The sequence below is a fragment of the Prionailurus bengalensis genome, chromosome B4, assembly GCF_016509475.1.
Source record: "Prionailurus bengalensis isolate Pbe53 chromosome B4, Fcat_Pben_1.1_paternal_pri, whole genome shotgun sequence".
NCBI classification, from domain to species: domain Eukaryota; kingdom Metazoa; phylum Chordata; class Mammalia; order Carnivora; family Felidae; genus Prionailurus; species Prionailurus bengalensis.
In genome coordinates this window covers 15,524,480-15,538,237 of record NC_057358.1, presented here as the reverse complement: position 1 = coordinate 15,538,237, position 13,758 = coordinate 15,524,480, and the positions used below count along the sequence as shown (strand labels likewise).

General features: G+C 44.6%; 1 protein-coding gene across 3 annotated transcripts in view; it reads left to right on the top strand.

Moving 5' to 3' along the window:
• Positions 1–13,758, top strand: part of RSU1 (Ras suppressor protein 1) — a 203,532-nt gene that overhangs the window by 55,569 nt on the left and 134,205 nt on the right. For all 3 annotated transcript variants that reach the window (XM_043564678.1, XM_043564679.1, XM_043564677.1), the window contains 4 exons: positions 2,254–2,374; positions 10,252–10,370; positions 11,975–12,057; positions 12,329–12,443. In XM_043564678.1, coding sequence (XP_043420613.1) covers positions 2,254–2,374; positions 10,252–10,370; positions 11,975–12,057; positions 12,329–12,443 — 438 coding nt within the window. The remainder of the gene's footprint in view (positions 1–2,253; positions 2,375–10,251; positions 10,371–11,974; positions 12,058–12,328; positions 12,444–13,758) is intronic.

The following is a 13,758-nucleotide window of genomic DNA, read 5'->3' as shown; positions in this document are numbered from 1 at the left end:
CCTAAATCACATTTAGCATAATTTGTGGTTTTAAATTGGACTGATTTAGCAAGGAGAGTGAAATAATCTCTCATCCTGTCAAAAAGGCGATACCTTCAGACCAGCATTTAATTGCATTGGCAGAGTAACTTGGGGAAGGCAGCAGTAATTCTGGCTGCATTATTCTTGGTTTGTGGCTAAATTGAGATCATCATTTTCTCCTGGTTGCACTAACTTTCTTTATTGCTCTTCAAACTAATCAGATGAATGCGGTGAGAGAAGCTTAGTGGTAGCTGGAGGGTGCACAGGGGAAAAGGGTGAGGTCCCCCAGCAGGGCCGACTAGCAGGGCTGTAGTCATCAGTAGAGCTGTGCCTTACACACTGAACGTTGTGGGGTGAGAAGAGTCAGCTGACAACACCCAGCGACTCAGCAGGTGCAGCTGAGTGAACTTCTCTGCGATCCTTTATGCAACGTGAATGCCGTTGATTCCCCGGAAAGTGTCTCCCCGACCACACACCTATAAGTGTGCTTTTAAGGCCAAATTGTACAGGTAGGGCTTCTATGCATTCATGTTGGTATCCAAGAGTACACTTTCTGGAGGTTAATTTCTAGCTGCCTCAAGTTTCCCATGGAAACCCACCCTTTTATCTCCTCCCCAAACCGTCCCCTTGAGTAACCGTCTGTGCCTTGTGCATTTTCCATCGGGACCGCTGCCACCTCCCAAGTGTCTGAATCCAGACTGATTCATATTCCTCACAATCCCTTCCTCCAGTGAAAGCATTTCCCTTGCCTTTACCAAGCCTTCTTCCCTCTAACGGAAGTCAGATCATCGATACCTTAGACATTTTATGAAGCTGAAATTGAGGACTCGGAACTGTAACGAACAGTGTGCCTGCCCTCCTTATTCTTGTTCCGCTGGGAGTTATGCACCAGAGCTCCCGCAGCGGCTCCCTCCTTAACTATTTCAGATGTCTGTTTGGAATCGGATGTATACCTTTGTAGTGGTTCTAAGTAAAGGTGCTCCTGGTTTTTCCCAGTCTGCAGGAGTGTGCCCTGGAAGGTGTTGGGATGGGAAGTAAAGGCACTGACTTAAGACATGACCCTTTGTTGTGCTGTACCCAAGGCCCATGTCAGTGGTTTCGGTAACATGGGTAGTCTTGGTGTTAGAATTGACATGAACCGTGGACAAGCCAACGGTTTGTATCAAATGTTTGTAGGAAGGCTGGATTAGCGATGGGGGGCATCTGTTACAGATCTCCTTGCTACCAATGGAGAGTTACTACTTTTGAGGTAAAGATGCCTTTGGCCTGCAAGTTGATATTTGCAAGTATATGCTCTAGGGAAGGAAGACTCTTTTAGATCCTCATTGGTTTATCTTAACCTTTGATCTGCATGCTAGTATTCATATCATGCTACTGAGTTGGTTTTTCATATTTCTGTGTAATAACAGTGCATTGATCTGTTGCCAATCTGATGTAAAGTGTGTGTGTGTGTGTGTGTGTGTGTGTGTGTGTGTGATCGATCAAGGTGTAAAGACCAGAAACCAAAATCATGAAAGAGGTTGGTTGAATATTTCATCATTTGAGGTTGAACTTACATTGTGATTTAGTGCAGTGTAAAGAGAACAGCTCTTCGTGTGGCCCCTGGGGTGGCTCAGTTAAGTGTCCGACTCTTGATCTCAGCTCAGGTCATGATCTCATGGTTCATGAGTTCGAGCCCTGCATCAGGCTCTGTACTGACAGTGGGGAGCCTGCTTGGGATTTTCTCTCTCCTCTCTCTCTCTGTCCTTACCTACTCATACTCTATCTTTCAAAATAAATAAAAATGAACTTTAAAAAAAGAAAACAGCCCTTCAGATATCAGATTATTGAAACACCTTGATGAATGTATCATTAACCAGGAAGGGCTTTGGCGTTTGTGGTCTTCCTTCAGGTAGAGGTGCAAGGAAACCCAAAGGAAGAAAACAGTCGTACTTGTGAGGCATCGTATGGCAGTTATAAAAGAATTTATGCTTTGGAATATTCGCCTATGGGCTATTAATGGCAGCCTGAAATTCTCTCTTGCCCTTTAAAGAAGCGTTTTCATTTCTACTCGATGGTGAGTTGTGAACCTAAGAAAAACCTACAAAAAGTAATATGTATGTATATGTGAATCAGATGGTCATACTGGAGTTTCATCTCTCTTTCCTGGGCAAGAAAAGCACAATGTGTTGCTGGCGTTCCTTACGCAGAGCGAGGTCCCTGTATTCACACCCAGCATCTTTGTTTCCCTAGCTGTGCCGCCAAACATAGCAGAGCTGAAGAATTTGGAAGTGCTGAACTTCTTTAATAACCAGATTGAGGAGCTGCCCACACAGATCAGCAGCCTTCAAAAACTCAAACACCTGAATCTGGGGTGAGTATCCCTGGAGGAGAAAAGAACAGAAGAGGAAGAGGGGGAGGGCGCGTGCAGGCTATGAGCACAGGAGGGACCGTGTCTGTTACTGACTTCTAATTTCTTTTTGTGTGGTAGGACTTTAACAAAAGTTTTACTGCTTTTAATATGTCTTTTCAGTGGGCTGCATTATGCGTATCTATTAGAGAAGTAATTGCAAAGCTAATTGTTGGTGCAGTAAGGGAGTGTGTGTGTGTGTGTTTTGTCATATTTGGTTTCTAACAAAATTTTATTTCAGTTACATTGACTGGAAAGGGACTTATTTGCATAGCGTTAACTGTTCAGACCAGTTGCATTGTGGTTGATTTTTCTCTCTGTTTTAAGTAGAAATCGTTTACAAAGCGTCTTCCTTCCACAGAAGTGAGGGGGGGGGGGGGGAGGGAAGATACATTTCCGAACACTGCTCCGTTGATTCTTACAATTCTTTTATGTAGTTGAGAGGTTATAATCCTGTGTCTTTCTTTATACAAAGGTGAAGAGAGGAGGTTCGATTCAGCTGAGGTGGCAGAACCAGGTAGCAGTGAATAATAATAATACATCTGTTGCTTTCCAGCTTTCAAAGTCCTCATGCCGGGATTTGACCCTCTCAACAATTATGAGGGACGTAGGGCGGGCAGTAGTTTTCATTTTGTGGAGTGGAAGTCAGGCCCTTTCCAAGAGCCTCAGTGACTCTTTCCTGATTGCCCCTGAGCTTAGTGACCGAGCCAGGCAGAGGACCCCATTATCTGGGGTCCGGCCCTCTCCATGAGACTCCATAGATGCCACCAGAACTTGGGCTTCTGAATCCCAGCTTCACTGTTAAAGCTGGGAGGTGAAGCTGTCCACTCATGCTTCATCTGCTGTGTGAAGTTGCATATTCATTAAATTATAGCCATTAAGTGCTTTAGTTAAGCTAGTGATTTACATGGAATGGTGATAGAAGCTGGCCAGGTATTTATCAATTTCATAGGAAGGAATCATGAAGGGAAAAAAAACATCTTATTCATGGAAGGATTTTTAGTTGAGCATATTCTTTCTAGGGGGAGTTTGGTTAGAGACTCATTTGATGTTCACTCTGCTTAGGATATAATCTTGCAAAGATCCATGAGCATTCTCTTTCCTAATGTCTGAGGGGAAGTAGAGCTTAAAGGAAAAGGGGAATATGACTTAAATCAGATGGCTTTCACCCCTACACATATGGAGATTGTGTACCCATCTGGTAAAACAGAAAAGAAAGGATCCCTCATTTATATCTTTGTTTTGGGAATTATTAAGTCTTGATTTTAATTTGTACGTAAGCAAGAAGCTAAAACTAGATGTGTATACTAGCTGTACAAAACTAGGTACATTCTTACTGTTAATTTTTGATTAATTGGTTTAACGAGTCATTTATTTATTTATTTATTTATTTAAAAAAATTTTTTTTTCAACGTTTATTTATTTTTGGGACAGAGAGAGACAGAGCATGAACGGGGGAGGGGCAGAGAGAGAGGGAGACACAGAATTGGAAACAGGCTCCAGGCTCTGAGCCATCAGCCCAGAGCCCGACGCGGGGCTCGAACTCACGGACCGCGAGATCGTGACCTGGCTGAAGTCGGACGCTTAACCGACTGCGCCACCCAGGCGCCCCACGAGTCATTTATATATAAGGTGCCAGGCACAGTACCCGGTCCGCGGTAAGCAGTACATTGTGTTGGCTGTGTCCATCGCCCTCGCCGTCATCATCACTTTCTTCCTTGTTTCGTTTACTTCAGGACTATGTAAGTGTCTCATCTGTGTCAGGAACCTTGCTAGTATTGGGGTTCAGTGGTGAAAATCACAGTCCCTGGCCTGAAGTGTGGGGGCGGAGCCAGCTGTAAATGAGCAGTGATGGTTCACAGCCACGTCCCTGACATGCTGGAGGTTGTCTGAAGGCAGGTGGGAGAGACCGCCAAGGGGGTTAGTCAACAGGTGAGGTTGTCTGAAAATTCCCATAGGGGGCAGTATTTGAGCCAAAATTTGATGCACGGAAATGAATTTCTCTGACTCAGAGGCAGAGGGAATGCATCCCAGGCTGCAAGAATGACATGATTATGGGGCGCCTGGGTGGCTCAGTCAGTTGAGTGTCCGAATTCGGTTCAGGTCACGATCTCGCGGTTCAGGAGTTCAAGCCCCGCGTCGGGCTCTGTGCTGACAGCTCGGAGCCTGGAGCCTGTTTGGATTCTGTGTCTCCCTCTCCGTGCCCCTCCCCCACTCATCCTCCCTCTCTCTCTCTCTCTCTCTCTCTCTCTCTCTCTCTCTCAAAAATAAATAAGCATTAAAAAAAAAAATTTGTGGGGGCCCCTGGGTGGCGCAGTCGGTTAAGCGCCCGACTTCAGCCAGGTCACGATCTCGCGGTCCGTGAGTTCGAGCCCCGCGTCGGGCTCTGGGCTGATGGCTCAGAGCCTGGAGCCTGTTTCCGATTCTGTGTCTCCCTCTCTCTCTGCGCCTCCCCCATTCATGCTCTGTCTCTCTCTGTCCCAGAAATAAATAAACGTTGAAAAAAAAAAATTAAAAAAAAAAAATTTGTTTTTTAAAGAATGACATGGTTACAAGCTGAGAGTACTGCGTGTTCCACGCAAGTTGTTCAGTGTTGCTGAGTGTAAAGTGTGAGGCAGGAAGCGGTGAGGGAAGAGGTGCGGCCAGGTAAAGAAGCACGAGTGTCTGCTATTTTGTTCCTGAGTATTTCCTGAGCTCCCAACTATGTGCCAGGCACCGTTCTAGGTAGTAGCCATCCAACCTTTATGGAGCGTTCGTCACAGTTGGGGAAACCAACGATAAACAAATAAATGTCTACAATGGCAGGGTGGCCCTGGGTGCCAAATAAAGGCACTCTGATTTTATCCTGCCGACCATGAGGAGCTTTTACGGCAGGCAGAACAGGAGGTATGAGAAAGGATTGGATTTTTGTAGGAAAGGTCATGCGGAGGGGAGGTTGGGGTAAGAAGCGGTCAGGACACCCCTAAGCACGCTGAATTAGTGTTTCAGGTGAACTAGGGCAGTGGCAATGCCCAGCCAGGAGAGGGGTTTTGTGTGAAAAATACTTAAGAGCTAAAACTCACAGTCACTGATGGTATGGGTGATGCCTGGGGGTCTTTCTGGGCAGCTGAAATAGAAATAAAGATGGGGACAGCTGTGGGAATAACATCATGAGCTCAGGTTTTGTTCAGTTGGGTTGGAGGTACCTTAGGACAGAGTTAAAAAGTTTTCTTTTTTTAGTCAAACGCATCTTAGTTCCCTCTCTGTTGTCTGTGGAGCTGTTTGCATTTTTGGCTCTCGGTGTTTTATTCATTGTGTAAAACTTTCTGTGTATTTAATTACATCGCTACATAGATGGAATTGTCAGAGTTTGAACAAAAATTCTTAGCTCTCTGGGAGAGGAATTAACATGAGTTTCAATAAAGGATATTTCTGTTCTCAAATGGCATAAAGAATTATACCTGCATAGCCCTGTTTAAGGAGAGTTATAGAGAGAGGACTCTTTAGAGGAAGCAGTCTGAATAAAAATAGACACACAGGAGACACCAAAAAACTCAACACGGAAAAACCCCAAATAATCCAGTTAAGAAACGGGCAGAAGACATACACAGACATGTCACCAAAGAAGACATTCAGTGGCCAAAAAACACCTGAAAAATGCTCAACATCACTCATCATCAGAGAAATGCAAACCAAAACCGTAATGAGACATCCCCTCACCTCTGGCAGAATGGTTAAAGTCAAAAACACAAGAGACACCAACTGCTGGTGAGGATGTGGAGAAAAAGGAACTCTCATGCCCTGCCGGTGGGAGTGCAAACTGGTGCGGTCACCGTGGAAAACATTTGAGGTTGCTGAAAAAATTAAAAACAGAACTACCGTATGATCCGTAACCCCACTACTGTGTATTAGTACACCGTACTACTTTCATACCCAAAGAATACGAAAACAGTAATTTGAAAAGGTATATGCACCCCTATGTTAATAGCATTATTTGCAATAGCTCAAATATAGAAGCCGTCCTTCAGTAGATGAAGGAATGGTGTGGTGTGGTGTGTGTGTTGTGTGTGTGTGTGTGTGTGTGTGTGTGTGTGCACGTACTTCTCAGCCACAAAAAACAATGAAGTCTTGCCATTTGCAACAACATGGATGGATCTAGAAGGCCTGCTGCTAAGGAAATAAGTCAGAGAAAGACAAACACCATATGATTTCACTCATATGCAGAACTTAGAGACAAAACAAACGAACAAAGAAGAACGGAGACCAGCCACAAAACAGAGTCTTTTTTTTTTTAATTTTTTTTTTTCAACGTTTATTTATTTTTGGGACAGAGAGAGACAGAGCATGAACGGGGGAGGGGCAGAGAGAGAGGGAGACACAGAATCGGAAACAGGCTCCAGGCTCTGAGCCGTCAGCCCAGAGCCCGACGCGGGGCTCGAACTCCCGGACCGCAAGATCGTGACCTGGCTGAAGTCGGACGCTCAACCGACTGCGCCACCCAGGCGCCCCCAAAACAGAGTCTTAAGAGAACAAACTGATGGTGACCAGAGGGGAGGTGGGTGGGGGGATGGGCGAAATAGGTGAAGGGCATTAAGGAGTGCACTTGTTGGGATGAGCACCGGGTGACTCATGCAAGCGTTGAATCACTGTATTGTACACCCGAGACTTAGTATAGATGTAACACCGTGTGTAAAGTGTACTGGAGTTAAAATAAAAATGACGTCTGTACACACACAGACGAGACCGTACAGCACAGCATTTAGGCCACGTATATGCATATTCTGAACAGCACGCTCAACCAGAAGTTGCTTTCAAAGTTATATACGGTATTTGCTGTTTATCCTGATGATGGCAAGGCCTGAAGGGATTTTTAGGCCCTCTGAATAAATAAAGTTTTGTTATGTTTCTTATTGTTTAAATGTGGTTCATTTTGTGGTCATTTTCTACAGAATATAAAGCCACATTGGCTACTTGCTGGTAATTATTTCTGGGATAATCTCAGTACAGTAGCACCGTGGGCTAACTCTTCTGGAATGGTTTTTGACCCCGTGAGATGCTGGAGCTCATCATGCGAAACTTAGAAGTCTTCAGTAAGTACAGTTCTGAGTGGCTGTGTGCATGAGTGGGTCACCGTGGACGTGAAAAGAATTATTACCCTTAGCTACTAACTAAGAAGGTTTTACTGAAGCGAGAGGAGCCCAAGAGGACCTCTGGAAGTCAAAACGTTCCAGAAGGGAAGCATTAGGAAGGACCTTCCTAGCTTTTGAAAAAGAGAAAGAAAAAAGATGCCAACCAGCCTTCAACCCCCTGGTTTTATAAATTTCTACATCGTGTGCAGGCGCTTTCCCTTTTCCAAAACACACTGGAAACAAGGTTCACGGGCAGACAGAAGAATTCCTACCATCATGGCACGCATGAGCGCCGTAAGCAACTTTGTGTGTAAACACTGGAGGTGATCTGAGGGTAAGCTGGCGACCCAGACAGGAAAGCCCCGCTCAGTAGTTCAGGCTGCCCACGGCGGTCTTCTCCCAGGGTGAGCTTACCGGTTGGAAACCGAGTCAAAACTTCTCTCAGGCTTCCTGAAAACCAGTGGTAGTGATGACTCTCCTTTCTCGAGGACCCTTTGCGAGCCACAGATCTTCCGAGCTGCTTCAGACGTCTCAGCTGTCAGCCCCCTGGCGATCCTTCCGGAAAGTACTGCTCTCCTCATGTTCCCGTCGAAGAAACTGGGTCTCAGAGAAGCTGAGCAACCTCCCCAAGGTCACCCAGCTAGCGGTGCCAGGCTGGACTCGGACTGTCACCCAGCTCTGTCTGCCCCTGCTGTAACCTCTCACGGACGCCCGCAGGGGCCCCCAGAGCCGCGGTCCCACGCGTGGACGTGGAGATGGCTGGGGACTACGTGCACCCCTGCGGCTCCTTGTTTGTGGCCAGCAGCGCTTCCGGACCCCCTTAAGCATTTGAGTTGGGGCTTCCTTTCTGCCTGCCAGGTTGGCGAGCCCCCTGCCGTCACTGCTGTCACTGCACGGGGGGCCTCTGCAGTGATCCAGACACCCTGGGGGTATTGGTTTCTGTCTCAAGGAGAACCACATCTGGCTCAGAATCCCCTCTGGTTCTCTTAGCAAAGAGAACCACCTCTGTCCATCAGGTGGACAGACTCAGGCTCACTCTGGGCTGGAGATGGAGATCTCCTTCTGGGAGATATCTCTTTGCCCTGAGGAAGGCTGACTGGCGCTTTCCTGCACCTCATCTTTCCAAAGTCTACTACTGTGTTTGGAAACACCAACTTTATTGGTGATTTTCAAAAAGAGGTAACTTAGAGCGGTAAAGAAACACCTAATGTGCTTTGTCCAGTATTGGTGATTTTTCTTTCAGTTTCCTCAGATCCTTGCGTTGGAATCTAGGCATCGGGGGGAGGGGCTGGGTGCTCCCAGATACCTGTCACCCTCACCAGGCGAGCCAGAAGTCCTTGTCACTTAATTCATGTCAGCTCTAAAGAGATGATAGTAAGCGCTGTCCTGCCTGAACTACGCGATCGTTCTGGTGACCCAGGTGAAACTTGATGTCAGTGTGCTTCACACACGGTGAATTGGTAGAAACAGTCCGTTGTTGTCATTACGGCAAAGGGTGGTGGAGGTTACTTTTATGAAGTGTAAAGTTAACCAGTGACTTTCCTACCCGAAAGGTAGAAATCGCTTTGACCTCGGTTTCCCCCTGTGCTATCAATTTTTTCTTATGAGGCCTGGTTGGTGGGTGATTGGCAGCTGTGGACAGGATTGTATCTAGTATGAGAGGGATCGAGGCCTCGAAGCATTTTAATGTCACAGTTCCTCCTACCCTTCGATCCTCCTGCCTTTAATCTTATATTAGACTAAAAAAATTTTGGGGTGTGCCTGGGTGGCTCAGTTGGTTAAGTGTCCAGCTTCGGCTCAGGTCATGATCTTATGGTTCGTGGGTTCAAGCCCTGTGTTGGGCTCTGTGCTGACAGCTCGGAGCCTGCAACCTGCTTTGGATTCTGTGTCTCCCTCTCTCTCTTCCCCTCCCCTGCTCATGCTCCGTCTCTCTCTCTCTCTCAAAAGTAAATATTTAAAAATTTTTTTAAATCCTCTTTTAAGTATGCTCAAAGGGAACCACATTAAGAAAAGTAAGGGTCTTAAAGAAAATAATAAAAGATAGTAACAGTATATTTACTTTAGATTTCAGTGGAAATACATACATATATATATTAGTTTTCAATTATGAAGAAATACACATAAGATTTACCATCTTAACCATTGTTAAGTCTATGATTCTGTAGCGTTAAGTATATTCACGTTCTTGTGCACCAACCTCCAGAAGTTACTCATCAGGCAAAACTCTATACCCATTAAACAACTCCCCATTTCTCCCTCCTTCAGCCCCTGGCAACCACTGTTGTAATTGGAGATCATTTTGAATGTTAGTAATTGCATAACAAGAAAGTGATTTTTTTCTTCCATTGGAATAAATGAAATAAAGCAAATGTCTAAAAACGACAAAGCTTAATCTGTATCTTTTGAGGAATTATTATTGCCACATCCGTGAGGCAGTTTTTCTCTGGATGGACAGATACTTTGTGATGATTGAAGTTTCTGTGTAACACAGGGACTGAGCTTCCTTGCAGAAAATGATGAGACATTTTCAGATGTTTAATGAGCATAGAGGTTCTCTAACTATAATTACTGTGTTGGTTAAAAGAACATAAAGTGATTGCAGAATTATGGCCTCTTCTGAGTTTTCAGTCTCTTACACACGGCTCTTCGGCCTGTGACACAGAGGTGATGTCTGAACATAAACGTTTTGTGTGTGACGTCTTGGATTTTTTTTTTTTTTTTCCCCAACCACAGCATGAACAGACTGAACACTTTGCCTCGAGGATTTGGCTCTCTCCCAGCTCTTGAGGTCCTTGATTTGACTTACAACAACTTGAATGAAAACTCTCTTCCCGGAAACTTCTTCTACCTTAGTAAGAAACTTTTAATTCTATAAATCTCCTTAAAATGGTACTTTGCGTTCTGAAAGTGAAATTTATTTGCCAGGGCCCAAACTCCAAGAGAAATTATTGGACGTATATATTTTTTTCTTCACACATTTCTTTTGAATATTCCTTCATAGCTCAGCAGTATGTATGTTTGATATATAGTTAGCTGACACCATTGAGCTCAAGTGGACTTAGTAATGTCATATTAACTTCCGGATAGAGATTATGTACCTAAATGAGATCGAGTCTCACATTTAGCTAAAGAACTTGACTTCCTTCTTAAAGAGCATGCAAAAAAATAATAATAATGTATGTGTTCTCCCATGTTGCAATTAACCATTTGTAAGCTATTTCCCCAAAGATATTTCAACCAATTATATATAAAAATATGCATTAGTAAGCTACTGACTGAACTTTTTAAGCCTCCTAAAAAATACTGTCAATGATGTGGTCTGTTTCATCTATAGAATACAGTCAAACGTCAAGAAATTGTCATAGATAAACACACTTTATCTTTTCGACTGTATTCTTTGCAAGCAGATTTCTTGCTGCAGATACCCGTAAAAATGAGGGGAAACTGATTTTTCTGAGAACTCACAAAATATTTAGGAAAGATTTGCTTTCCTTAAATGAGTGTTCTGCTTCTCCAAATAGTGACACGTATGGCATCCAGAGATTCTGAATTTTCTGAGCTGGTCTCCAAAACTTCATTTATAACCTTATGCATATTCTCTCCCCCAGATTTTCCCAAGCACATGACGAAGCCAATTCTAAAATATTTTCATGGGCCATGAAGGAGATTTTGTTGTGTATATTAACACAGAGTTCTGTCGAATTTTAAAACATTTGAGTGTAATTGAATACCTGTAAGCAAACAAAACAGACCTCTGATTATACTTCTCCTTTTTGGTCAGCGATAAAAAAGATGCGTTAGGATTTTTTCCTTCCATAGTTCGGGGCTGTGTAATATTGTGAACAAATTTCTGACCGCTGATATTCTGCCTGGGTTAGGGTTTCTCTATTTGTGAATTCCCATGTCGTCCTGTTAGCTCCTTTGTCCTCATTTATTTTTGTGGTTAAGGCTAGAGAAACAATTAATAATAATTAGCCCGATTATTAAACAATGAACTGTGATTATGGCCTTCATCACCGGAAAGCCTTTTAGTTATTTATTTTTAACATAGTTGCATTTACAGAACCTTTTTGCCTGAAGCGTTGACACCAATGTCACAGTGGTTTTCTTTGTTATACATACGGACGCAAAGCATAAATGTGAATCGGAAATGGTAGAAGAAAAGTCGCTCTCTTTCCTGAAAGCGTCTTGAAACCCTGTGCCAAAAACTGCCGATGCCCACGGTTGCTAATTGTGTCAGTCCTCTTGGATATAGATGTTTTCCTGACCACACCAGCCCCACAATAAGCCAGTAAATCTAAGTTTGACCTGCTTCTTATTATTGGGAGCCCTAGGTGTGTCACAGGCTTTTCACCGAGCCGGGGTTATTAATCAAAGCTGACTCCCTTGTATTGATCAGACCTCAAATGGTTGGATTTCATGCCACCCTGTTTATATATCGCTGTTTAATTCGCAGCCACCCTGCGTGCACTCTATCTAAGTGACAACGATTTTGAAATCCTGCCGCCAGATATCGGGAAGCTCACAAAGTTGCAGATAGTAAGTAATTTATCTAAATTCTTGGAAAATCAATTCACTTCTGCAGCCCTTGTAGGAGTAGAATCAAGTCAATTTGAGCAGGGGTGAGGTTTGTTGTGTAGGAATCAGCCACCACTCCCGATACTGTTTGTTGTTCATCTGTAGGCACTTGTAAATAAATTGAAAGCATTGAGCCTTCAAAGAAGAGAGGGCATGGGAAGGACGAGAGTTTCTGTTGAGCGCCCCTTTACGTGAAAACTGTTTTGACAACCCCTTGTTTTCTTATATTTAGCTCAGCCTTAGGGATAACGACCTGATCTCGCTGCCTAAAGAAATCGGAGAGCTTACTCAGCTTAAGGAACTCCACATTCAGGGGAACCGCCTGACCGTTCTGCCCCCAGAACTAGGTAAGGTTGCTGATGATGTCAACTCGGGGTTTCATTAATATCAGTGATCCCGGTGCGGCAGTTCTGAGCAACGCTCTCTCCTCTTGGCAAGCACCCTCCTCCGAGGTGCTCCTTCTGATCATTTCTAGAAGCATTTGTCCTTGACCAGGGTTCAGCTGTTAAGGGTTTGACCTGGCATGCTGCTGTGTTCAGCAGCCCGAGCACCCAGAGAAACTGCTGATGAAGAATAAGCCAGCTCGGCCCGGGCACGGGGTCGGGGGAAACAGCCCTAGAGTAGTCGTAGCGGTCTTGTCTCTGTCTCCTCCTTTGCTGGCTGATGGTTTCTTTAACAATTATTTATTTATTTATTTATTTATTTATTTATTTACATTTATTCAATTTTTGAGAGAGGGCACGCAAATGGGTGGGGCAGAGAGAGAGGGAGACACAGAATCGGAAGCAGGCTCCAGGCTCCGAGCTGTCAGCCCAGAGCCCGATGCGCGGCTCGAACCCACGAGCTGTGAGATCATGACCTGAGCCAAAGTCGGGTGCTTAATCAACTGAACCTCTTGGGCACCCCAACAACTTTTTAATCAACCCACCACTCGTGTTTTTTTTTTTTTTTTTTTAATCTCTTAGTTTGTAGTTTTAATCCCTTGAAAACTTTTGCCACATAAAGTATTTGTTACGGCTGTGTGAAGATACCTTTTGCCATCGTGCATTTGGTTCTAGCCTGACTCCACTTCCATGGGAATTGCTAAATATGTTCCAGCTGAGAATTCCCTCATCCTGCTTCTGTGGCAGATGAATCTTAGTCCTCTGCCTGCTCATTCACATGGCCCAGGGTGGGCTTATGACGTCCCTCGGAAATCACGTTCAGACCTGTTACTGTGTTGCCGACGTATTCTGCTCTTCTGGAAAGGTTTCATGAGTTTACTTCTCTCGTGCAGACCCTCCGTGTTCTCTCACTCCTTCAACCCATTGAACTGCATTGTTCCTCAAACTGTGAATATTTGCTTTTCTGCTCCAGAATCCCATAATTTGAAAAAAAAAAAAACCGAACAAAAAATCCCCACGTTTAACCCAGAGGTCTTTGAGCAAGTACCTCAAGTGAACCTGGCCGTTTGAAAGAGGCCAGGGGTTGCCACTTGGAACGAAAGCTCCATGAGAGCGGGGTGGGGTTTTATATTCCCTCCCTGCTGGGTGCCCTGTGCCTGCCATGCTCTAGGCTTCAGGTTGGTGCTTGAGGAATGGGTACTGAATGAGTTAATGAAATGAGGACTCACCTGGCAAGGTGCTGGGAAGGCCATGCGGAGGCAGAGTTTGACGTCTGCCC